Source organism: Passer domesticus, chromosome 1, assembly GCF_036417665.1.
Source record: "Passer domesticus isolate bPasDom1 chromosome 1, bPasDom1.hap1, whole genome shotgun sequence".
In the NCBI taxonomy this organism is placed as follows: domain Eukaryota; kingdom Metazoa; phylum Chordata; class Aves; order Passeriformes; family Passeridae; genus Passer; species Passer domesticus.
In genome coordinates this window covers 53,666,557-53,693,045 of record NC_087474.1, presented here as the reverse complement: position 1 = coordinate 53,693,045, position 26,489 = coordinate 53,666,557, and the positions used below count along the sequence as shown (strand labels likewise).

The 26,489-nt window shown below is 38.8% G+C and overlaps 1 protein-coding gene across 3 annotated transcripts in view; it reads right to left on the bottom strand.

The window, feature by feature from the left end:
• Positions 1-26,489, bottom strand: part of AMPH (amphiphysin) — a 120,311-nt gene that overhangs the window by 1,418 nt on the left and 92,404 nt on the right. For 2 of the 3 annotated variants that reach the window (XM_064420753.1, XM_064420743.1), the window contains exons 13-21: positions 23,857-23,880; positions 22,571-22,594; positions 19,917-19,949; positions 18,465-18,515; positions 16,304-16,414; positions 10,391-10,447; positions 5,942-6,079; positions 4,399-4,662; positions 2,004-2,105 (exon numbers count right to left, since the gene is read on the bottom strand). In XM_064420753.1, coding sequence (XP_064276823.1) covers positions 2,004-2,105; positions 4,399-4,662; positions 5,942-6,079; positions 10,391-10,447; positions 16,304-16,414; positions 18,465-18,515; positions 19,917-19,949; positions 22,571-22,594; positions 23,857-23,880 — 804 coding nt within the window. The remainder of the gene's footprint in view (positions 1-2,003; positions 2,106-4,398; positions 4,663-5,941; positions 6,080-10,390; positions 10,448-16,303; positions 16,415-18,464; positions 18,516-19,916; positions 19,950-22,570; positions 22,595-23,856; positions 23,881-26,489) is intronic. The other variant, XM_064420760.1, reaches the window with a different exon arrangement.

The following is a 26,489-nucleotide window of genomic DNA, read 5'->3' as shown; positions in this document are numbered from 1 at the left end:
TCTCATCCATGTATCAACACTCCGAAGAAGGAACAGTTCTTGCTGTCTCAGGAATTACTATCTCTAGAAAAAATGTAATTGTTTTTCAAAAAACTCCTGGAAACCTAAACAAGGACTTGACAAGCAAAATATCAACAAATCACCAGCTGTCCAAGCAAACAAAAGAGAGACTTCTTATTGGAAAGTACTGGATTCTCTCAAGTGTAATAAATTCTACCTAGAATAAAATAATTTGGTATTTTTAAAAATGACCAATCTACTCTCATCTCACTAAGAAACTCTGTATCTTTTTCCTTTAAAGAAAAGGAACTGAAGCAAAGCCATGGCAAACAGAACTTCTAATGTTGTCATATTATTATTGTTACAGACAGTACATATGCAGATAGAACAGCTTGAACAGATCATCACATACACCATCAAATCATGATTGTGGGGTGGCTGTGTGTGCTGGTGGGGGCTCTCTGCCCCCAAATAAGCATCATTACAGCAAATCCAGCTTATCTGTGACATTGACTGGGTACGTTTAAGTGAGGCATGTGGAATATCTAAGAGACAGAGGAACTGCAGCTCTTTAGCACAGGCACTATAGACTGTAGAAAGAAATACACAGATTTACTGGACAACAACTTCAACACAAGTCTAATGGAAAAAGCCACTGGGTGGGACTAGTTTGCTTCAAATGAAGGTTGATGTTACCAGGTGTATTGGAATTACAGCTTTAGACAGGTCATTTTTGAAGGAGAATAAAGAATAACAAAGATAAGCTTTTATAAAAATCAACAAAGTACCAGGCAAAAGACAAAAGTATTGAGCTTTATGGTGATGTTAAACATGAAGGGGAAATATGTAATGCACAATAAATATATGAAAAGAATGGCTTCAGAAACATGAATAGATAAAGGTTTATTTTCTCCATCACTGCACACAATTTACTTCAATTAATGCTAATGGGAATTTCAGTGCACACTAGAAGAAGATTTACACTTAATGGATTCACCAAGCATTACCATGTATTTAACATCTAATATCCTAGCAAAAAACAGACTAAAGTCAGAGAGCATATTTTGTTATCCTTACAGTAGTGTCCTATTCTGCAAATACTGACAGTGAAATCAATTGAACTGCCCATGAGGTAAGACAGCATAATCTGAGTAGGGATAATAGATTTCATTCCAATAAAAAGAGTTATGTACTTGATGTAGCGTAGATATTTTGTTCTGAAATAAGTAAAAAAAAAACCACTCACAAAAGCCAAGAATTCATATCTTAAATTAAAGAAAGCACAGCTGAGAGGACTGATAATTACCTAACTTCAAACACCATCAACCAGTAAAACAATTTCAAACACAGTTCTCAGGGCTCATATATGCTTAGGGCAATAGTATTTAGGCCTATTTTAAGAGATATTCTTCTTTCAGAGCAGTGCTCTTGGCTACCTGATCAGGCAGGATCCAATTCCCCACTTCTTAACCCCCAAATCAACTGGGAGACTTCTTACCAACACTACAGGTACTAACAGATGTAGTATGTCTCTACCTTTAGGCTATAGGACACCACAATTTGTGTGCATTCTCAGTGCTCTCTGTGGGTGAATTTGCATTATTTCTACAAATCACACATAAAAACTGAACATTTAGGGAGCATGTAATAAATTCTACTGGAATGTTGGCAAGATGATATAGAACAATGTAACAGAGTTTGTAGGTCATCCTCTGCATGAAATCTTTATGTACCTGTGTGTCAGTATAAAATACAACGTAGCACAAAAAAGCCCTAAAAATATGCCCTAAAAAATACATGCTAATAACATGTATCTGTGACTTCAGATACAGTCAACTGTGCCATTTAGTCTCAAATGAAACTACATACAAACGCTTAAGTAAAATCTTTGTGTTTTCTTACGGTAACATAATTTTGAATACACATTCCCATTAAATACAACCTGTAATAAAAAAAGTTGAGGCAAAGAAAAATGTCAACAAAAGCAAGAACCACGTTTTTACCTGATCAGCTGTGGTCTCAGAAGGAATCACTAGCACAATATCTCCTCGTTTTAAATTGAGCTCATCACTGTTAGCTGCCTCGAAATCATGTAGAACTTCGACCTAAAGAAAAAAAAAACATACATACAGATGTGATCGAAATGAAGACATTTTCTCAACAAAATTACCTGTTAAATTTGTCTTTATGCAAACATAGACAAGTACATTCAAATTATCATAGAATCATAGAATGCTAACAGGTTGTAATGGACCTTAACGATCATCTAGTCCCAACCTCCCCTGCCATGGGCAGAGACACTTTCCCCTACACCAGGTTGTTCAAGGCCTTATCCAACATGGCTTTGAACACTGCCAGGGCTGGGGCATTCACAACCTTCCTGGGCAGTCTGTTCCACTGTCTCACCACCCTCCAAGCAAAAATTTCTTCCTAATACCTAATCCAAATTTTCCCTCTTTCAATTTGTACCCATTACTCCTTGTCCTACAAGGAACTACAGTTCCTGATGAAAAGTCCCTCTCCAGCTTCCCTATAGGTCCCCTTCAGATACTAGAAAGTTGCCATGTGGTCTGCATGCAACCTTCTCTTCTCCAGGCTGAACAGCCCCAGTTTTCTCAGCCTGTGTTCAAGGTGGCTCTGTTCCAGTCCTCTTATTAACCTTGCCCCTCCTCTGGATTTGTTCCAACAATTCCACGTCCTTCTTATGCTGGGGACACCAGAATTGTATGCAGCACTCCAGGTGGGATCTCACAGTAACAGGACCACTTCCTTTGATCTGGCACAAATTGATAATAAAGGCATTGCTTCATGTCAGTTTTTTATGCATTTCCTCAGAAGCAGGGACAACCTAAGGATAGTTTCCTTTCCTGAGACTATCAGAAGAAACTTAAGATCCTTCTCCAAGATTACAAGATCTCAAGAACAGATGATAATGCAACATTCCATAAGCCCTGCCTCTTGGACAAGGCCTGCCACTGTCATTTTCCCATGTAAGGAACTTCCTTCCATTTCCCATTATCATTACGAGATCTGCGAGAGGGGTGGGAGGATTTTACAAATAAAATTGAGAAATATTTTTAGGAGCTTTATATTCTCTCATTCTCTTGTTGTGGCCATTGTTGTCTTACTCTTCTTGTGAATATCTATAAAAATTTGAGTCAGATATATAGTACTATTGCAATAGATGATCAAAGAGGTGAGTAATGGGAACCCTACCTAATGATTGCCTCAGAAGGAACTCCCACTTACCAGCAGATGGGTATGCCAAAAATATCTGCCTTTCAAAGGGGTGAGCATTCAAACACTGGCAAGATCAGCATGCCATTGTAAACAGACCATTTTAAGTAAATGGTTTTATCTCCTTAAAAGACAGCTAGTCTAATTTTCTCAACGCACAGACAGCTCCACAATAACTCTGCAATTATGAAAGACAGTGGCATTGGGAACCAGGTCTCCTTCTCTATGTCTGACCCTAGGGAGTGGGATGAAAAGCAAAAGATTAACTACGTCAGCATGTTTGAGTTGCATGATAGTGTTTACCTTTACCCTACTGTTATCCACAAAGTTTGCAGAAAATATTGAGCAATGAGAATAGACCAAAAAGAATGGCATACTTAGAGAGTGCTATGGGACTAATTAGTCTGAACTATGCAAATTATAGTAGGAAGCATGTAAAGTTCATCCATCCTCAAGGAGCTTTTCTGCTGCTCAGTGATTCTAAATGAAAAGAATTTTCAAAGAACCTTGTGAACCAGGAAACCCTGGGGGTTTTGCCAGCCAAGGAAAGAACTTCTCTTATGCCTCATTAAATTTTTCTGTTTGATTACTCTAATAGTTTATATTATCACTGAAGTTACTGAATGACATTTTGGCTTCATTACAATTATTTGTGGCCATGGGTTTCAATGGAATCAGTACTTCCACTACAGATTTTCAGGCCAGAAAAAAAGCAATTTTTAAAATGATCATAGAATCATAGAATGGATTGGTTTTGCAAGGGACCTTAGAGATCAAATATATTGTTAGCATATCAGATATATAATAAGCATATATCAACAATATTCCCGATTAAGGAAAGACCTATGTAGCAATGCAGTTTTATTCCATATATTAATTTTCAGCAGTCATTTGGTGAGATTCAAGTGTTCTTGTACTTCAATGAGTCTTACAGTTACATAAGGATATGCACAGCAACAAGCATGCAGAAAATGTATCTTCTCACACTTTATTTAATGAAGCAACAACACAATATTACACTTGTAGTTGCATGTATTTGTGTGTGCATGTGGCTGATAAACTAAGTATCCTTTGCCCTCAACAAATCATGGCACTACCTGTGCAGACAAGACACATCCACAGGAAGCTAGGGATATCTAAAAGAAGAATGGAGAAGCAGACCTTATAGAGGAAACCAGGTGGCATTGCTGAAGCTGCATCTTCTGCTGGAACAGGCTGATCCTGAGAAAGTGCAGCCTGGATTTCTTCAGCAGGTTTCTGATCATTTCCAGATTGGGAAGTTTCATTGAGAGAAGTGTCAATGACCTGAGCACCCATCTCTGCTGCGGCATCTTTGGACTCATTCATGATGACTTCGTGTTCTCCGTTCCCCTCGTTGTTTGATGCTGGATCTATTACTACTGAAGGGATGCTGCTGACCTTTTCCTGGAGGAAAAAAACCATAAAACAACCCCCCCACAGAAAAGAAATACAAAACTATTTAGTACTTTATTTCAAGCAGGAAAACACTATCGTTTGTTTATTGCATAAGGCATATATGGGGATGAGAATTTGTTTTTTTCTCTACCATGAATTCTTAAGACTCAAAACAGTATTTGTGCAAGAATGTCAAGGAATAATCCCCTACCTGTTATCACTGCTCCCCTTAGTCCTCCTAAACCTAAATACACATTATTGCACTAAATGATAAAAATATGTAAATACACATTATTGCACTAAATAATAAAAAATCTTTGTAGGTAGCTTGGGCTTCATTTTCAGCATTCCTGAAAATTATTAGACCTTTTTCCTTCACTCCGCTCTTTAGTTTCAGCAGGTTTGAGTAAAGCCAGTAGTTCCAGTAGTCACTGTACTGTTTTTATTTGGAAATTGAAGTCAGCAGGATAATAGTGATAGAAGGTGATGAAAGAAGGAAACATGACCTATTTCTTTGACTGAAGAGATCTCTCCTGATTTAAAACAATGTAACTGGGAACCGAGAAAGCAAAAAATCTAAGTAGCATCTGACTAATCATGAATCCCAGTAAAAAAGCATTTAACAAAACTTCTTGTAGCATCCAACCTGAAAAAAAACCATGTTCATAGATCCTCTTCCAAACCATCTTATCCTGGAGCACAGATGAAATAGAATATGCTATGAAATCAGGTGGTAACTGGCTGCCCAGCTACAGGGTCTGCTCTAGCAGATGTTTGCCAGCTCCTTAGAGGTTGCAGAGGAAAAGGCAGCAGGCCAGATATGGATACCTGGCTTGACCACCATGACTTACAGGAAACAAAGTAATGCTATTGAGAGGACATGATGCCAGGATATGAGAAAAATTGTTTCTCTATCTATTTCTCCAGAAAGCCCAGTCATTTTATGTGATAAATGTTATCTCTACAGAGGAGCACAGAGAGACAAAAAGTGGGGGATAGCCCAAACAATATGCTGTTTATGCTGCTCACAGGGCCATGAGAGGGCCATCAAGTCCCATCTCCACCAGCCTAGGGGAGTACAGAGACACAAAGGCAGGCACAACCCAAAGTAAGGACTTAGAAGAAAGGATACCCTGTGTGCGACCTTCCTAGAGCCATTCCAGGAGAACATCAATCTTGCTACTTGTTGAACCTGGGGGCACAGAGCTGCAGAAACCTTACCTCTCTTGGGCTGCTTAATCTGTCCTGATTCCCCTAACACACTCTCCTATGCACTGACATGAGTTACCTGAGACATATCAGCCTCCTTTTCTTCTCCCTGAGGTATGTCACCTTCAGCAACATCCTCCTGCTCAGTGGTGGCAGCTCCTCCTGCCACAGCTGCACTGTCTTCTGATGCCGCAGTCCCCTCACCAAAAGATACCACCTAAAAACAACAGAGAGACATACAAATCAGGTCATGTCAGGAGATGTAAATATATTCTATGCCTGGGTAAGTATCAGAGAAAAATTAACCACAAAGATCTATAGTTATGTCAGCATAAAAAGATACCTAAAAGCCTATTCAGTCTGGCTGTAATGAATAATTTCTGATCAGTCTGTGTTGAGAAGTTAATGCATGATTTATTCCAACTCATGCAAAGTGCATAGAAAAGTACCTGCCTACTACTATCAATGTTTAATCCTTCATCCAGCAGAAACTTTTACTTGTTGTTGTGTGTAACTCAAAAGTTATTGTATTCCCTATCTATCTGCTCCCCAAATTGTTACTGTCTCTTTAAGACCCTGCAGCTGGAAAAACTGGGGCAGGACACTATCTGGGGCATTGTTACAGTCCTCTCTAGCAGGCAGGTTGTCTCCCTCTTGCTCTGTGGTTTTTGCTGTGCTAGCTGCTTGGTCTTTGCTTAAGCAGGGGCTTCTCCCTTTTTGGGTTCTCTTTTTGTATTTTTGTCTTCTTCTTTGTCTTGGAGAGACTGAAGCTGGAGCCTTTAAACTGCCTTGGGATGAATTCCACAGGTGCCTATCTGCAGTCGAGGAATCACGTCGACAGTAGCGGAGCAGCCCTGGCTCTGGCCCAGGCTGCTGTGAGTGTCTCCGGCCCAACTGCTTTGCCTGGTCCTGCCTGCCCTGCTGTCTCCTGCTGTGAGGAGAGCACTGACCCCAGAGGGGCTGTCAGGTCTTCATTCACCACTGGAATTGCTCCCTGAACTCCTATCTTCCTGGGAGGGACTGCACGCCATCTTGTCCCTTTGTCTTTCCCATGCAGTCACCCACCGGGCGCTATCTCAGGAAAGGGTATTTGCTGGCATTTTGGATCTCTCTTTGTTCTCACTGGTTCATAAGATTTAGCTATTTTGTATCTAGCAGTTATTTATTGTTAGCTTTTGCCTGTTGCTGTTTAATTTATTAGTAAACTGTTATTTTTCACTTGTAACTATCTACTCGTATTCATTCCTTAGTGGCGGAAAGGGACTGGTTGAACCTATAAAAGGTGGTAACTCACTCCCCAGTGCTCTCCTTTTAAACTGGCTTAAACCAAGACGCTTGTAATTCATGCATCCCCCCAACACTTGCATTGCTCTATACTGCTTACAGTAGCATATTGGGTATATACTTACAATGGATTAATCTTATGGTTTGGACTGCTGAAGGTAATTGACAAAACTCATTGTTTTAATCTATTAACTTCAAGACAGAATTTTTACCTTACAGCAGATAGCTCAAGGATGAAGAAAAAACACTGAAGGAAAACTCTTTTCGAGGTACTAATGTCAAGCCACTGTTAGCAGTAATCTCTCTGATCTCCAGTGAATAGTCTGATGCTACTTATTTCCTCAGTTTTATTTTTCCCCTGTGGATAAAGCTAACTTCACTTCCTGAACTCAGCAACTGTTCAAGGGAACTGTTCAGGCATTGTTTTTTAGCAACATTAAATATTCACCACTACTCCTATTTGTTGCTATTAATTGATGTGATAAAGAAATCCTCCTGGAATCCATGAAGACACAAAATATTGTATGGATTTACAGAAATCACTGGGGAACTTTAATTTAAATTGAAACTGCTGCTGCTGAAGCATGCTCTATTGTAAGAGGAAATAACATCAAGAGAGAAGGTCAGATGTTGATTTTTCTCCTATAAGACATGCAAGTCTGCCACTCATATAGTATTACCAATTTTAGCAGTCTTGATCCAAGAAGATACACAAATAAATGATGAATGTTAAAGTCCTGGAAGAGGCTAGTAGGAAAGAGTGGGAATAGAGTGTACATCAGATTGATTTGACATCATGCATTTCTAAGAGCATGATGCCGAAACTGGTCTTGCTCTCTATTCTGATTAAGATCAACAACTTCTTTTCTGCTTATTGGATTTCTATGAACCATTTCATTTTACTAAGGAGGAGAATACTAATTTACTGAATCGGCTCACAAATGAGCCCCACAGTGAAAGAGTGACACTCTCACAGCATGCAGTCATGAGTCACTAAATGTATACCACAGTTCACAATCACAATAGTTTTTCTTGTGTCTTAGAGTACGAAACCATTAAAAACTAGATGATTTTAAAAAGCTTTTATAAAAAGGTATATGAGGTAGCACAGAATGAACCTCTCTACCAGCCTCAAATATCTGATTAGTACAGAAGAGACCAAAAAAAGGCAGGAGGTTGAATTCATAACAAGCTGTGTTGAACCACATTCTTGCAGATACAGCTACTTGTATTACCTTCTTTCACACTGAAAACCAATCCTACAAATCTCTTAGGCAGTCTAATAGTACTCCAAATTAGCTATCTCTAGCTGTCCAATTTTTAAATTACTGACATTTGGACAGCTGTCCCATTACACCAAGCACACAGGGGTGACTAGTGCACCACAACACAAGGGCAAAAGAAAGGATCATCCAGTATAACGAGGGGTGTGATAGAACCACTCAACTGTTTTAATTGCACAGATGTGAATTTTTCTTTAGTGAGGATGCAGCTTATCCACACAGTTGTACTCTCATTAACATTACTGTCAGATCAACACAATGCCACAGATTCAGCAGTAGCAATAATGAGCCCAGGAAGAGAAGGGGTACCAAGCCTGTTGCTGGGGTCTGCCAGAGAAGCTCCCTCAGATACACTCATGTTCCAGAGGTGAAGTTCTTGCTCCATGGCTGGATTTAGAACAGGAATGGGTAATTTTTATGACAGTTGGTTATAATCACAGCTAAGAGAGACCAATCATCAAGCTTTAGGGAATCCATCAGTTGCAAGTCTTGGAAAATTCTGAAGTAGTACTGAATAATTTGTTATGTAAATTACAAAGTATCAAAGGGACCACGCTCCATTAACAGTCAAATACTGGCTTAGCAAATAACTTAATCACTTATGGCAGCTCCCCTGCATACAGTAATACTGTTTTAAACAGCTGTTTTAAACAGAACATGGGCAAAATCACTCTAGAGAGATCTCTAGAGATAAGAGAGTGAAGTAGTACTAGAATAAAGGGGGAAGATTTCAAAGACTTAGCCTTGCTGCTAGCACAAACGTGAGGCATTTCTTGCATACTTCTTGAACCAGACTTGTTGGGAGTGACAAGGCAATGCTTGAGGAACAACACAACACTCTCTTTCACTGACTCCACACCAAGCCGGGCTTGAATTACCACTCCCACTCTGCACTTTCTCCCAATGCAATTCCACTGGCTTTCATGTGGATGTGGCAGTGTTGGTGAGAAATACAGCACCAGTGAATCCCGAATACACTTCCAAGTGACGCTGGTATGCCCTACAGCCACGGACATATCCTTGGCTCATGCAGACCTAATGCAGTTTTACAGCAGGACAATGAACCTAAACCTGGACAGCTGAACTTAGCATGTTCTGAAACCAGTTCATTACCTTTTTGTACACATCATGGCAACAAAATGAGTAACTACAAAAAAAACAGGTCGCTAACACCTTGAGAAACAAATCCTGAGTGATGAATAACTAGGAGTTATTTCCCAGTTCCTATTTCTATTCCTGACTTTAATATGCAGCCAATCCTCTTGTGCTACCCTCTGTGCACGTTTGAACACATTGTAGTTTCACAATAGTATACAAGGATTCAGAGTAAGTACTTTTATCACCCCTAAAGAAATATAAGCAATATGCAATCATTCAAGTCCACATATGCACAGCCTAAAGTATGTCACTGAGCTTTTAATTTGCTTTGTAATTTGATTTTAACTGTATCTAATAATGCCAGACTATGCTTTACCAAACCAACTGATAACATGATTATTTCCAAGTAGATGTTTTAGCACAGGGCATATTGTGCTAGGAAAAATTAATGATTAATCATAGGGTTTTTTTAATAAAGAAATTTACAGAAAGGCTAGGCAAACAAATATACAGAAATTTGTAGAAGTTACTGGGAATCTATGCAGATTCTTTCCAAATGTCAATAGAAACAGCATTAGCTTTAGCCATGGAGCTGCTTTGTTTGCTGCCCTGAAATATTTATCACTCTATATTGCTACAACAGGCAGCTTCTAAGATAAATCCTGCATTGAATGAGAGGTGGGTGATATGTTAGAATATATGCCATGGGTGTAGATATATCTGTGCAGTGTTAGACTTAGATACCACAGCTAGGTAACAGTTGCATGGTATTGGCCTGCCTATTGATGACAGGCAAATGACAAATTTTTTGTCATGGTTGAAAATATTAAAGTACAACCATACTCAAGTCTATTCATATGTACCTCGCTTTCCTTCTCGGCAACTCCAGTTGTCTCCTTATCTCCTGCCTCGACATTCTCCTGTATAAAAAGGAAATTGATCATCACCTTACACATGCTGAAGCAATAGCTGCAGAGAAATTGGTATTAATCAAGCTAATGGAAGCATGACATGTATGGGATGCAATGAAATGAATGGCTAAATGAGCTAATATATACTATCAAGCAGAAAGATACTGCCCCCTATAGTCTGAAACAGAAGTATTTATGTGCTAAAACAAACCCTTTACATATGTTATCATCATCCCACTGGAACTGTTAAGGACAATTTCAGTTTTACTACTAGTATTCTTGTAACAGCACCAGCTTTGAAGAACTGTTTAGTAAGGAACCTTGGAGTTTCCACCAAACTCAAATTTCTCCCACCGGTGACTCAAACTGTTTCCATTATCACCTGCTGCTGCTCCTGTAATTCACCAGGGCCTCAGTGTAAACTTCATAAAATACTGCTTCCACTTGTGTTGGACTGCAGCTCATTTAAAGGGGCTATTCAAAAGAAGTGGATCACAAACTTTGGGGTTTTTTTTTGTTTTGTTTTGTTAGGGGCTTTTTGGTTTGTTTGTTTGTTTTTTCAGAATCACCTTACTTTTTCAGAATCGTCCATATTCAGTGGTACATGCAGCAGGTGCCCGACATAAAAAAAATTAGACATCAGTGGTTTTCCAAATCTGACAACCCATTTAGGAGTTCAAACGACTGAATGCACTGACCAGTAACAAGCTCCTCCCAAACAGTACTTGTTACTTGTTAACAGCACCAGGTCCTTTTCTACAAAAGGTCAATAGTCAAAACCACTAAAATTCAGGTTTGGTGTGGAATAGTTGGAAGGGCTTTTTTAGCTGTTCAGGTTTGACTCTCTGCAGACATGGCTATTTCTAAAGACACTCTGCTAAGCAAAACCAAGTCAAAGCCCCATTATGGAAATAAATTTTGCTAATGAATTTTGACACAGCTAGGTCAGATTTTTCTGCAGAGCTGTACGGGTGAGGAGAAATTATGCAAGCATACTTTGGGGCACAGTATATTGGAGAGTCTGCTTTGGCAGTCAGAAGCCAGGAAACCTCACATACTCAGGTTCCAGCTACCTGCCTTCACACACAACTGTCAGGCCAAAATTCCTTGAAGTTTCAGCTCAAATGGTTGCATATTTCTTTTTTTTAAAAAAGAATGGTGAGTTACATGCAAACTTCGTATCACTCCTTTTTCTACTCTAACCTAGCATTGCTTGCAGTCAGTCATAAGCCCCAAACATGCCCAGATGCCAGGGCAGGGCAGCTGCTGACAGTAGTGCTGGCAAAGAAACCGCTTACAGCCTTATCATTGTTAAAATTGCAGCGTTATATAACCTTTTAAAAATGATTAATTCCTTTTTTTCTTAAGTTGCCAAGCCTCTGCTATGTGGTCTTCAATTTTATAGTATGTTTGAGGAGGCTGCAGAGGGTCTTAAATAGAAAAAAACAAGTATCAGCAGCAAAATATAAAATATTTCACACTCTAGTAATGTATGAATGCACAGAGCCACCCAGAGAAATATTTTTTTTCCTAGAACAGAGCAAACTGCTGCCCATAAAAGTATTATGTCCAACTGCAAATCAGTACACAGATGACTTCCCTAATTGTACTATTAAAAATTGTTGAATTTCTGCCAGCAGCTGTATTTACAATTCGCCTTCAGAAATTAGTATAATCTTGCACTTCAAAGTCAGGAACATGTTGGCCTTTTTCATTTTCTTAGTAATTCCCTGGCAATATTCTCTGGTAAGAATCCCATCAGCCCAGCTTTGGGTTTCTTTGCAGAATGATTTAAATTAATATGCACATGCATATTTTTAAACAATAACTATTGTCTTATTAACTAAAAACACAAATTTGGTTGGAAAGGTGAAAGTAAGGAGAGCTTCTTTTATCTCCCAAAGATTAAACTTTCCTGAAGCTAATTTGACTATTGTGTACTAGTAAATTTAGTAGCATTTTGCTTTTCTGATTAGGTGGAAGTTGGGATTTTGTGGATAATGGAGTTTGAAAAGAGAGGCACAATAAACTATCACTTTTAGAGCATGAAACCCTAGGGAAAAGGATGACTGGAATAACATTAGGGAACTAGAACCCTGGTTCCAGCGAGAAAAATCTGCTTCTGGAGACTTCAACTATTCTACAACAGTTCTCCCCTGTAAAAGCCAGCCATATATTTTTAATGGCCTTATGTTCCCACTTTTTAACCTGCACTTAGCTTCACGCTCAGAATCCAGGCACAGCTGACTGCTCTTCTGTATCTAAACATTGTATTGCTCTCCCGAACTACACATGCCACCATTTGGGCACCGCGAATAGTACCTAAGTGGGACTGAACCTTAATTTATTGAACCTATGCTTGGTTGCAGGCTGTTCCCTGGCTTCTGCTGTACTCACTCTGTCTGCCAAGAGCTTATCAGGAGGTAGCTTCACGTATGCTTATATACTCTGAAAAGCACAGCATTCAGCTGAGCATCTGACTGCTTTAATGGGAGAACATCACAGTCCAGGCAGGCATCAGACCCAAAGCACTGAGAAGCTTTTTCCAAACTGCTAAGTGCAGTGGAAGTAGAAAAGATGGTCTTCAAGCACTATGTCTCACATGCAGGAAAAGAAAAAGGGAAATGGCAACATTTCATAAGCATTCACTTTATCATGATGTCCTCATGACATCTTTGCTTGAATGTGAAAAATTGATGTGGTGAGAGGGGCAGTATTTGAAAAAGAAAGAAGCCAGTGGTTAAGGCAATATATCCTTCAGATTATCCTTTGGATTTATAGCTGCCTTTGGGGATGCTTTAGAAACAGAAAAACAGCTCTTTCTGTGTGGAGAATTCTATGCATAAGCTGTTTACCGTGTAAACTTTTCTTTTGTTGGCACACATGGTCATTCTCTCCCTTTAATTATCATTTCATCCCCTCCCCAAAAAGGATCAACTGTTGAGAGCTACTAATAAAAATGTTATTTGTTCTATGGCACTGGAGATGTGAAGGACCAAGACAAAGATATGCAGAGATCCTAGGCAACAATTCTGATGAGCTCTTCTAATGAAGTTTTGCCAATTTTGATCAGGCAGACTATGAAACACCAAGTAACTGAATCCAAAATGCCCAGACAGGCAAGTAGTACCCTATCCCCTGGACCGTTCTATCCATAATTTAAATGAACATCCTACCAGAAAATTTACTGTGAAGTTCCTATAATGAGGGATCTATGCCATAAATTTTTTGGGTTAACTGAATGTGACTGGAAATTTACCACAGAAAAACTCAACTGAGGGCTGGCTGTCACTCAAAACTGGAAGCAATTAAACTCAATAAAAAATTCCCAATTAAAATTTTATAATTCTACTTTTAAAGAAAACTGTCATTCATAAAGCAAATGAATGTAGAAGTGCTGCTGGGAAATGACATGTTTTCATCTTTTGCAATTCAGTGTACTTTTCCTTATCTTTGAACATATTTGTCATTAATCCTAATCTTCAAAACCCTTCTTTGCAAAGAAAAGGTTCTTGGAAAATCCCCTCTGAAATAGCAGCCTTTCAGAAACAAATGCAGCTACTGCATTTCAGGCATTTTCAAAACCAGCACTTTGGGTTTTTTTCCCAAATTAATAACGACAACATGATTTTGAATTAGCAACAAAACACCAAGAACAAACCTAATCAAAACTGTTTAACTTCTATTTAATGCCTATGCTCCTCCTCTTGGATTGCTCTTAAATTGTCTGTCTCCTGCATTGTTTATCTCTGCCTCTCTTCCAATAGCTCTGCACTCCTGTGATTCTGCCAGAGCAGCTAATAACAGACCATGGACCCAGAACTCCTCAGCAGCAAAATGGATGAACTGAAAAGGTCATGCCAGCCAGCAAGCAAATGCACGATACTGCAGAGAGAGACTGTTTAATTAGTTCTGAAGATGTGCAACAGGCTTCAGAGTATTGCCTTGTCTTAGTGCAGGACAAAAATGTTTCCTTTTGCAAAAATGGGCAACTTCTTTTACAGTTTTTTTTTTTCAAAATAAAACCAATTTTCTGGCTTCATTAATATCTGGTTTTCCACATTATTCCCTGCCATGCACTCATGGAAAGAGAAGAGCTCCAGATCAATGACCAATTTTCCACTCCTTCTCTCTCCACCTTCCCTCCCACTTTCTTTACTCCAAACCATCACATTTACATGAAGCATTTTTATCAACAGTCTGACAAAACAATGTGCCTTAGATAGGTAATTGCTCTTTTTAACAATATGAACTGAAAACACATAGAAGGGGAGAGCCTGGTCTACACAAACCATGAAGCTTGCTTCATCTAGTTATGTTAGTAGAAGGGAATGATCCTGAAATAATTTCCTTCAGTGTGAATCATGGAACCAAGTAAAAGTGAATTAAAATATGAAACAAATACTCAAAATTCATGCAAGTGTAATCAGAACTAAACCTAAATGTAGTTCTGGGGAAGACACTGTGACTGTTTCCCTCCATAGGTCCAATGCTGCTAGGCATCCCCAGAGAATGGGTAAGGCTGGACAGAGCCAGGTATTAGCTGCCCTTTCCCCCAAAGTCCTGCAGAAGAGCCCATCTAGTCCTGCCCAACCTTCCTCACACAAGAAATTATTTTTTCTCTGTTAGGAAGAGCTCAGCAGCTTGATATCTGATAATTAGATATCTATCCATGCTCTCTGGTGCCACATTTACAGGTGCATGTACAGATATTTCCACTTTCTTCAGCTAATTTGCATCTACATTAGCTTAATATTGATATCCATATGGCAGTGTATCAAGCGCTTACTGAAAACCACCTAATTTTATGGTTATTTGGGTATCATCATCCCTGCTTAGCAGCAGAAGACACACAGGGTCTCTCCAAGCCCAAGTGCAGCTCAGCAAGTTTAAACCTTCTCATCTAATAACATGTATAACACCAAACTATGCTTGATAGACAAAGAGCACAGTTATGTATCTTCCACCAGCTTCTGTGGCAGAGAAATGGACACACAAAACAACCCCTTTTTTCCATCCAGTTTTTCAGTAGTAATCTTCATATTCTACCAGCAACTCAGTAGAGCCTCCGAACATGTTACTGTCTTCAGGAAAGCCTGAAAGATGTCAGACTACAAAAACAGATGCAGTTTTCCTCCAGGGTTTCTTAGCCTGTGAGTATCATCCACCACCAAGACCTTCTGACACTAGTGTGTACGAGAGGAACTTCAGTTGGATAAAAAGAATATGCACTGAGATACCTGTATAAAAAGGGATGCTAGTCAGCAGGAAAACTCCATGCCTACTGTCTAAGACCACCTCTTAATTTACAGTGATATTGGATGCCTTGCTTTGTTACTCATGCAGAGCTGTAATTTCTTTTTCATCTCCTGAATTCTGACCTGTAAAAAGTCTCCCAACTGGTGTTCGGCGTCCTCTCTTTGGCTCAGAACTGGCTTCTAAAACTGTGAGCCTTGTAGACATACTACAATAAATTTTTAATGGAATTTTCCTGCTCTAGTAAGGACCATACAAGATGTACATTAGCCTAGTGCTTGAAATGAAATGAGAAAATTGCTAATAACATAACTTAAAAATGGCATCAATTCTTTCCCATTCTGAAGTTCATCTGGCATCAAACAACTTATGAAACCACAACCACTCAGCCAAACTTGAATCTAAGATGCCCAGTGTAAGATGAATGACATTTTAGGGCTGAAAGGGGCACAAGCTGGAGAGGCATGCTGTGACACAGTAGGCAGCAGAGAAAACCAGCCATGGAGGATGACAGTGGAAAGGATGGCTGAAATGCAGCAAGCACATTCACCATAAAGAAAAAGAGCTCTGATGAGGCCTGGGAGGTGGCATGGAGGACAGATCACTCACCACAGCCTGCTCTGCTGGCTCAGCAGGGACAGCTTCTTTTTCCACAACAGCAGCAACAGCAGGCGTTTCCTCAGCCTTAGGTTCCCCAGGTGGAGTTTCTTCAGCCTCAGTCTTTTGTTATTGATTTTTAAGTAGATAGTGGAAAAATTGTTGAGGAGCATATGATGTTGGGGAGGAAGAGGGAGAAAGGGAACTGTGCCTGGCACAGTGTTGCTTCAGGTTCAGTCCTGCCAGGCTTTGTCCCCAGTAAAAGACAGCATGTAAAGGGCATTTTCATCATCAATGTTCTCTATATAAAATGAGCCAGTCCTACATGCCTCCCTCACAAGGAAAGCTTCCTGAGTTACAGTGAGAGGTAATGAAAGTGGGGGGAAAGCACCCAGTTTGCTCAAAAATGCTCCAGAAACTGCTGGCAAGGCCAGAAATTGAAACTGGCGCCCGTGTGTACCAACCCTGGTCTTCAAACATGAGTTCTAAAAATTACCTCTTCCTCCCTGGTTCTGTCTGTTCTCAGACAATATATCCTCCTCCAGTGAGGGTAAGAAGTAATGAAAAGAGACTGAGACTCAAACAGTTTTTATATGCACAAACAATGAGTGATTGAATACTAGCAATGAATTCTAGCAACCACCTCCGTTTTCTTATTAAAATGCATTCTCTCTTGAGCTCTTAATCACCTACAAGGCACTCATTTATCAACCCCCCATTGGGATTTTCACCCTATTAAATTCTGGCCTCCGCTTGTTTTCCAACAAGAGGATCTATGAAAATCACCAGCTCTGCAACATGTTCAGTCTTGTGGCAAAATAGCTCATGGCAGAAGAGCAATCTCCAACTGAGACATTATTCTGCAAATACATGCACCTAACAAGGGGAGAGCTCCAAGCTGTGTTCAGCATATTTGATATATAAGATGGCTGACTCAACCAGATTATCATAACTCCAATAGATTAATTTTCCACAAACAAATTACTCAGCATAATATAAAGCTCAAATGCAATTGCTTTCCAGTTGATAACAGGTTGCTGGCTAGAATGTGGTATCTCCTGTGAAGAAGAGACAGCTTCTATGAAGTTATTTAACATCTTAAAGATCTTCTCCTCCTGATATTTTTCAGGGAAAAAAACAAACATAGCCTTTCAATTCTTTGCATATATTCCTTAAGCAGGCTGATTTTTAATGAGAGACGACATCTCTGTAATGACTTACAGAGAAGTCTGCCTATGCAAGACCTTCAGGATTTGGCACAGCATTAAGGAGCATTCACTCCTATATTATACAATACTGTGCGAAAATTTCTCTGAGTAGTGCATTAATGACAGCTCTAGAGAATTCCATAAGAAGAAATAGGACTGAAAAGAGAAACATAAAGTAGATTTATCCCAGGTAATGTGTTTCCTGACATTTAATGCTGGAAGATTCTTTCAGATTTAAAATCACAAGTAACATAAAGCAGACTACATTGATGTGCTTCAAGTCACTTGAAGAGCATACTTCAGATGACTTACATTGCAGCTATGAGTAAAAATACTCTCAAAATATTAACCATCACAACTACAAATAACACATTAAATAACATTAAATATCTTCCTGCTGCTATAACTATAGCACTCATTCAGCAATGCTGTTGTTCTCATGCTTTTTCCAGGCTAAGCAAAGACTGTAAGAGAAGCTAAGAAACTGCTGGTATGATCACTTCCAAGAAGATTGTTCCCTCCTTAGAAGTAGACTGTGCCCACAGTTGATATGGTGATGAGTTGACAAAATTACAGCAATGTTGGAGATATGTAACAGCTATCATGTATTATCAGGTCCTTGCTGTACACTGGACCATAGTGAAATAGAAGAAATTCTAGTAATTTCTTAAATGCAATAAATTAACAAACTGTTTGACTACACCTTTATAAAATAAACATACCTTACAATGTTCTGGTTTTCTTTTCTTTTGCTCTGTATTATCCTTGTGAAAGATTGTTTCAGTGAGTATGGATTTACAACTACAATGATTTCACCAGCTCTTCCAAATGGAAGACTTGCATAAGGTGGTGTAATTTAAGGGATAGAAAACAAGAACAAAAGAAGTGAAAATATCTTTGCAAAAACGAGAAATTGTACCCTTTTTGACAAGACATTTTAAAAGGAACTAAAAGCTACAACTTACCAAAGGTTCTTCCATATTCTCATTTGATTGTACTGTAAATGCAGAGATTTCCTAGACATAGAAATGAAAACACAGGAACACAGAAATGAAAAAATACAGAAATGAAAAAATAATGTAAAAATATTTGAAACAGTATATCTGCAGGTCCATCAAAGACCTGATTTTTTAATGGTTTATTCAGGTAAAATCACTAAGTACATTTACATATAATAAGATGGCAAATAAACTGAACAAAAATTATATTTATATTTATTTATATTATCTATTATTAACTTTAAAACATTATCTTTTCAGTTTTAGATTCAATGTTTCTAAACCAACATTTTTCACCTTACTAAAGATAGTGAATACTTGTGATTCATATCCTTCATTAAATACACGTGATTCACAAGGACTTCATTTAAGGTGCAATGCACTTCTAAGTTGTGGAAGTACCTTACCATCTGTAAGGTACTTTCGTCTTGATCATTGGCTTTTATTTGAATAATAACTACAGCAATTACAAATACAAAATTTTACCTGTACTAAGTAGAAAAATGGAGGTGTTTCCCAACATCTTGCTCACTTAGAACCAATTAATTTGCAAAAATATTGCTGGGCCAATTATTTTCCTACCACATATGAGAGAGAAAACACGTATTTTCTCCAGATAAACATTTTGCCTTAATTATCAGATCCTTGTGCTTTGCCCTTCCATCTGGATCCATTACTACACCAAATGTCCTGGAACAGAATGGTTAATCATAGGATGTCTCCTAATCATCTCATTTCCATCCTTGTATAAGTTGGGCCTTTTTGGGTACTTTTAAAATTTGGTGTACAGGGTGTGCTGTGGTTGAGTCAGTCTCTAAAAGAATGCTGGAAAATAATGAGGCCCTAGGTAGTTTCCATGAAATTTGGGATCTTAATACAGCCCTGGAATCTGAAAGCATAAACATGGTGTGTTTATGTGATGTATCTCTGTGATGCATACCACAGGCTCACCATCACCAATACAGCAAATAAACAACTTAGGTTAAACTTTGAGAGCAAAATGTATCTTAAGTTAAAATGAAGAAAAAAAATAAAACTTACTACAGATTTACACACAGAGTTACTGAAAATAGGTGAAACTGAAAATGTGCTTAACAGGATTTTGGAATTGTGAGAAAAGTAATCCACAAAAGAGCACAATAAAACAGCTAGACTAACAATTTTAGGAGAAAATAGCTCTCCCACTAAGGTAGTCAGATTTTTTGCTTTAGACTTAGTCAGGCCAAGGGTCCTAAGGCTATTAGAATCTTTCTAGCAACATCTAAGAATTTCTGACAACAGATGAGGTCTGGATTTGAGACAATATGATGTTTCAATGCAGCTTGTCTGTAAAACAGATTTCCTGAATTTGTATAGCCAGTTCTAGTGCCTTCCTAATAGCACAGAAAAAAATTACCTCAAAACCTGTTTATTTCTTACCTGTGCAAATCCATTAAATGCTATGGTGGATGCCTAAGTAGAAGTGAAGATCAGAACAAATGATCATTTGTTTACTAAATCTGATCATGAGTTAAAACATTTTCATTTGCAAAATAAAAATGTAAGGCCAGACATAAAAAAAGGAACAAAAAAGAAAAAAACAGAGAAAAAAATAAAATTAAGGGTAAGGCAGCAAGAAATTTTTATAACAGTGGTATTTGATAACAGACATCACAGGCTTAACAAAAATGACAAAAAGAAAAGGAAGAGTACCTTAAGTATTTTTAAAAAACAATAATTAAAAAAAAGACGAGGTGCATTTAAAGATCTACAGATAAAACACAAAAGCTGCCAGACAAAATGTTTCTTCACAGTTCAATGCTTCATTCACCATTTTGAAATGTGTTTTTGTCAGCCTGCTTGAAGGGCTGAAGGGTACCACACCATGAAGAGTTGCATGGCAATTTCTCAAAAAAAGAATAACATGGACTTAGGAATGGTAGTAGGAAACACACAAATGGAATGTTTTTAAACAACAAGCATATGCATGGCCTAGGGAACTCTTTGTCTAGACTATGCTACACACTGGGGTAGGTACCTCTTCTTTATCAGCCTCAATTTCCTGGTACAACAATCCATATCTCCGGTTAGCAATTTCATCTTCAGATAAATCTGAGTTGTTGGTCTCATTGTCTTTAGGACTAGTTGAACTCTCGGTGCTAGCATTTCTGGAAATTCCCATTTGAAACAGAGACAAGGGTCTAGCTATCTCCTTGCTCAGTCCAGGATTGCTCATGCTTGCCTGCTCCCCAGGCAAACCTTGTTTTACTAGTGTCTCCTGAATTATGTGGCCTGTGCTTGCACCTACTTCCCCCCAGCTGCTATCAGTAGCTCCTATGTCTTCTGTAGACCATTTATTACTAATGCCTAACCAAACATTTTCCATGTTACCTTCCTCTGAGTTTTGATCCTTGGGGAAAAAGGGCCAATTATCCAGTCCATTGGCTTGGCTATCTGACCAAACTGAAAAACCCCAGGAATCATTAGTAACTGTTGGATCCCAGTTTGCCAGCCAGGGCTCTGTTTCCAAGGCTTCAGGGACACCACTGCTAATCACTTCAGTGACTGCTGTTGCTGTCCTACTTGTCACTTGGTCATCTGCATTATCTAGGCAAGGATTATCACAGCTTGCGCTAGCAGCATCAGCCTCCTTGGGCAGCAATGCCCACTGTTTTTCAGCAGCAGCTTGACCTTTAGAACCAGTACTACCATTTGGGAGGTGGCTGATGCTGTTACCTTCAGTTCCTTTACCAGACTCTTCTGCACTGAATAATTCAGCATCACATAGATCACTTCCAGTATCTGGAGGGTACTTGCCTGTGTGGTCTAGGTCAACATGTGCCCTCATGTTTATATGCTCCATGAATGTACTCTGTCCAGTACCACTGTCAGTTTGATCTAAGGCCTCCTCTAATGTATTTCCGTGGTCCTCATCCCAGATACCAAGGACTCTCTCAGGTTCAGAGCCAGTGCCTTCTATAGTTTTACAGTCGTACGCCCCTATTTTGTCCCCACATTCCAGCCCTGTGCTCAACGATGGTATTTCTCTATCCATCTCCTCAATGACATTGACCTGTTTTAATTCTTCTTCTGTAGAGTCTTCTAGGTTAGCATCACTAGCTCTCCCAGTATCCCCATAATTATCTTCAAACTCATGTAAATTTTCTACTTCTGTGCTGGCCAAAATTTCAAGATCTGATTTTGCTAAACCGTTATGAAATTCTGCCTCACTGTTTCCTTTGGTTTCACAACCTTGCTCTTCCAGTTTCTCTGTACCTTCTACCTCCTTGTAGTTAGCTCCAGTCTCTACCTTTTCACTTGGCTTGACACCTGCCCACTCGTCTTCCTCATGCTCTTCCTCTGCCTTTTGCACATCACATGGGAGTGGTTCATCCAACAAGCTATCAGTCCCCAGGATGGGTGCCCCAAAATTGGTTACGTTCTCTAAAGGCTGATTGGTCACCACATCTTTCCACACGACACTTTTGGCATCCAACTGGTCCTCCAGTGAAGTCCTCTGGTTTTCGCTTACAGAAGCTGGCCCTGGTGCAGCATCCTCCTGCTCACCTACTGCAGGCCAAACATTAGCAGGCAGAGTACCAGTAGATTCGCTTGAGGTTTGCTCTGCCCTGGGGAAAAGCAAAGAACTGCCTGCAGTAATTTCCTGGCTGACAGTGGGTGTGCTAACATCTAGGCCCCAGCTGAGTGAACCCAGATCAGTTTGAGATCTGTTAGTATCTTCTGATGACCCACTGTTTGGGGTTTCCTCCATGATCAGGTTACACAGGGAAAGACTTTTTGAAGAATCAGGCTTTAAGCAGGCAGAAAAGCAAAGAAAAAACACAAGATGAAAAAGATAAAGGCGGACTTGATGAGAAAACACAACATTTATATTTTACAAGAGCAATTTTAATCTAAAGGAAGTGACTACATTAAGCAATTTTAGGAAAAGCTATGTGATTTGCAATCTGAAGGCAATAAATTGTAATGCAAAAGAGCAGCACTGACACACAAAACCAGAAAACTATGTATTACACTGCAGTAATTAAAGAAGTCTCTAGAGTGGTTGTGATTTTGGGGGGTGGTTTGCTTACCGGCTGCACCAATTCGCTGCTTGTCTGTATAGAACGAAGTCATACACATAAAACAAAGAAAAGAAGAACATAATTTACTTTGATAGAGTAGCAGTTCGTTAATTAGCAGTTCTCTAACCAGCTGCAGTTACCAAATCAGAATGGGGAAGGAGTGGTGGGTCCTTCCTACTACTCCACCCAAGACTACTTCAAGGTCTGTGAATTTCAAACCTCTGAATTACATAATAAAAAAAGTTCTTAGTGTATGTTGAATATTGATCACCTCTCCTACCCCTATGAGTCACTGACATTCTTATTTCAGATGTTTAGCTATGAAGTACACTGGCATTTTAAAAAAATAGAGCAAAGATAAAAAAATGATAATACAGAATAAATACATAATATTAAAAAGCTATAAATAAAACTGTGTAAAAAGAAGACATTAATAAAGCTATCTAATCTAAATTTAGAGCAATACATTCTCAAAATTACTGGGTTATTTCATGTGGTCCAGATATTTGCTGCCTTGAAATTTTGGCTACCCTACATACATGACTGTTTTTATTGAGCTTTATTTAACCTCACTCAATATAAGGACATTTAATGTACATCATACGTGGAATGTGAAAAAAACTGTGCTGTGAATCTGAATACATTACAAGCATTCACAAATTTCTGTGCTGGCTGAAGCTACAAAAGGTCAAACATGAACATACCAGCCTCCATGTCAAGTCAACCCAGCTAACTCCATTACATAGTCAAAAGTCAAAAGAAAGCTCACAAAAATGTGTTGTTTTCTTCCAGCAGATCATTTAATATGATTTGGCACTAGGAGGAAGAAGGAAGGATTCGTGCAGTTTCCTGTAGCAGCTGTTTCTTTTGTGAGTAACTCCAGTTCACTGTATTGTCCACAAAGACAAGCTAAATTCTGTCTTAACTCCTAGTTTTGAGAAAATGGTTGTCTATTTGGTTAATGGACACCTTCAGGTATTTCAAACAACTGACTTATATCCATAATTACCTTCTAATAGCTGTATTTTGGGCATATTAAAAGCAACACACTTAGCTGTAGTGATTGTGAATCTTTTAGCCTAGATTTCTGACAAAATTTAGGTTTTGTAGGCTAAGCAACAGATTATTTTTTATTGTTGTTAGTTTTAAAAGATACTCAGTGGCTTCATATACTTGAAAGAGTTTTTTCATGGTCTGTGAATTCTTTATCTTGGCTTTTGGTGAAAAATTTGTAAATATGAATTTAAGTTACAAAATCAGAGGCACAGAAATACTATTATGTATGTCAGGCTTACCGTCCATAGATCCCACGGCAATGTCTGGAAAAAGTAGTGAAAGAAAGAGCTGGTCAGAAAAATACCATTCCTGTACTGTATGTCTAACATGCTACACAACAATGCTCATTAAATGAGAAGAGAGAACTTATTTATAAGCATGCTTATATTACATACTTATTTTATATATTAGCACATGTCCATGTGTGTGTGTCTGTAGGTATCTGCATAATACTTTTGGTTACAAAGGATGGGAAGTATGCAATGCATTGTGATATTTCCCAATTCAAAGTAGTTGTTTCTTTTCAGCAAACTCACATTGCTGTGTGCATGAATAATGGCCAGGTTTGGAACTGGGGACTGACTTTCAATAGGTATATGAGCCTCTGCAAGGTGTCAGCTTTAAAGACCTTACAAAGTTGGGGTTTTCTAGCCAGTTAAAAATGACACATCTATCCACTGAGAATAAGTGGGCTTCCTCACAACACTGACACAGAAAGGGAAATGGCAATACTATTTGTGAAAGGAAATAAGAAAGTTGACCAATATTTTCTTTTTCTTGTCCAGTCTGTTAATTAATGCTAGTGACCTCTCAACAGAAGTGCTAAACAGACGAAAGAAAAGCAGCAGACTTCATGCCAAATATTTATAGCGCACCACATGAGATGGAACTCTGTTGGTTTGTATCAAAAGAGAAGAGAACCAGACAGGTTTAGAAAGGTCCCTTCTAATGCAGCCATAGAAACAGAAAAGCAATTGAAGGAAGGACAGACCAGGGCTCACCTACTGTGGTTGGATCACCCTGGCAGAGCAGTGGAGGGAGGTAATTAATTAAATAAACAACAAATAAGTCATGCCAGGCCTTCCAAGGCATCATGCATAGACGACCACTCCTGTCTTCACACTTCTACCTCAGCCGTTTGCTGAATGGAAAATATGCATGACAAGAAAAACTATACACATATGGAAATACCATTTAAAGCTCTCTTTTTAATCTTCCTGCAAGCACAGGGCTCTGCAGCCACAGGTTTAATTCTCTCTATACCATAGTAATGACCCTGTCAACTCCAGTGAGAACAAGACCCAGACTGCAGGGCTGTCTTCCCTTCTAAAATCACAGTGTTCTGACACAGCTCTTGTAGATGTGGGCCATTCTTTCTCATATGCCTTTGTTCTGCAGAAAGGTGAAAGGAGTGAGTAAAGGTGCCCAGTGAATTCTTCTTATGCCCCTAGATAAAAAGTTACTATTTAACTTTTTAAGCACAAACTTTCTACACAAAATTATATTCTGTATTTCATAGTACAGTTGAATATAAAATAACTGTTTTTCACTAAGGTAATAAACTTTTCTACAATCTGTACAATATGATGTCAGAACAAATATGTTCTGTCATAAAATCTTGTGTTTAATGATCCCACTGCTCTAATCAGCATTATTATAAAACAAGCTGAAACTGTAATTAGTGAAGTCCCACATAGCCTTTTCTGTCACTGCTGAATGCTGTGGAATGTCATTTGCCTTCCCCTTCCTTTTCTCTGTTTAGAGGGAGAAAAAACATAACAAGTAAAATGCACAAAGCTTCTGCTAGAATGGAACACTTCTCGTAGCAAATCCCAGTGAGAAAATTCGGCTAATGTTCCAAGTGTTGACAGTGCATCCTTTTTCTGACAGCACACACCTGTCAGAGATCACTCCAGATCTCATCACATAACTAGGGCTTCACACTGACTAAGAAATTAATTAACTGAGGTAGAGAGCATCAGAGAATCAGGACATCTCAGCCTTAAAGCTTTTTGTCTTCTCACTCCTTTACAGTCCTGCATTTCTGAACAGCTGATAAGTCTTCTCACGTCTCACAGAACAAGCCAGATTTATGATAGGTTTTGCTAACAGTGTATTAACATTGCTTCTTTGTGTACAAAACAGGGATACAGACATGCTGGCCATGAGATCTTCTGTACTTTCCTACCTGCCCTCTGGGTAGTGAGGGTGAATTCTAGATTTTAAAATAGCATGTCCTGTAGCATAAGCCAATGAATATCACCAACTTATATATTAGCTTTTAAATTTTTTTTTAAATTTTTACTTTTCTTTTTTTTCAAAAAACCACCATTACAAATATTACTATTGAATGTATACTTTCAATAACACAACATTCTACAAGAAAACACTCTATTCCATACTCCAATTTTCCTTGAGGTTAGGTCTAAAGTAGATTAATAGCAAAACCACTCAGATCATACCACTGCTTGATACAGAGACTCCATCACAGTAAAGCAACTGCATGCTGACTCCATGAGACCTAGGTCCTCTAGGGCAGATATTTCTTCATATCTTTCCAGATATGAAGAATCAAAGTCAGGTCTGAAAAGTTGTCAGAAAAACAAGCACTGGAGAATAATGTTTACACTAAGAGTTATTCTATTGATGGAAAGTAACAGCATGCTAAAGTCAAGGCCAAGGTACCAGCAACCATTCTCATCAGCAGACATCTCATTTTACCACCTAACAATTTCCTCTCCTCCCAGTATATCATCAAGTATGTGGTTACCAACGTGGAAGACAGAAGGCTGACTTGTGCTTCTCAGGAAGACAAAGTTTTTCAGATACTTCTTATTAATATATGAGGCAAACCCTTTTCTACCAAACACAG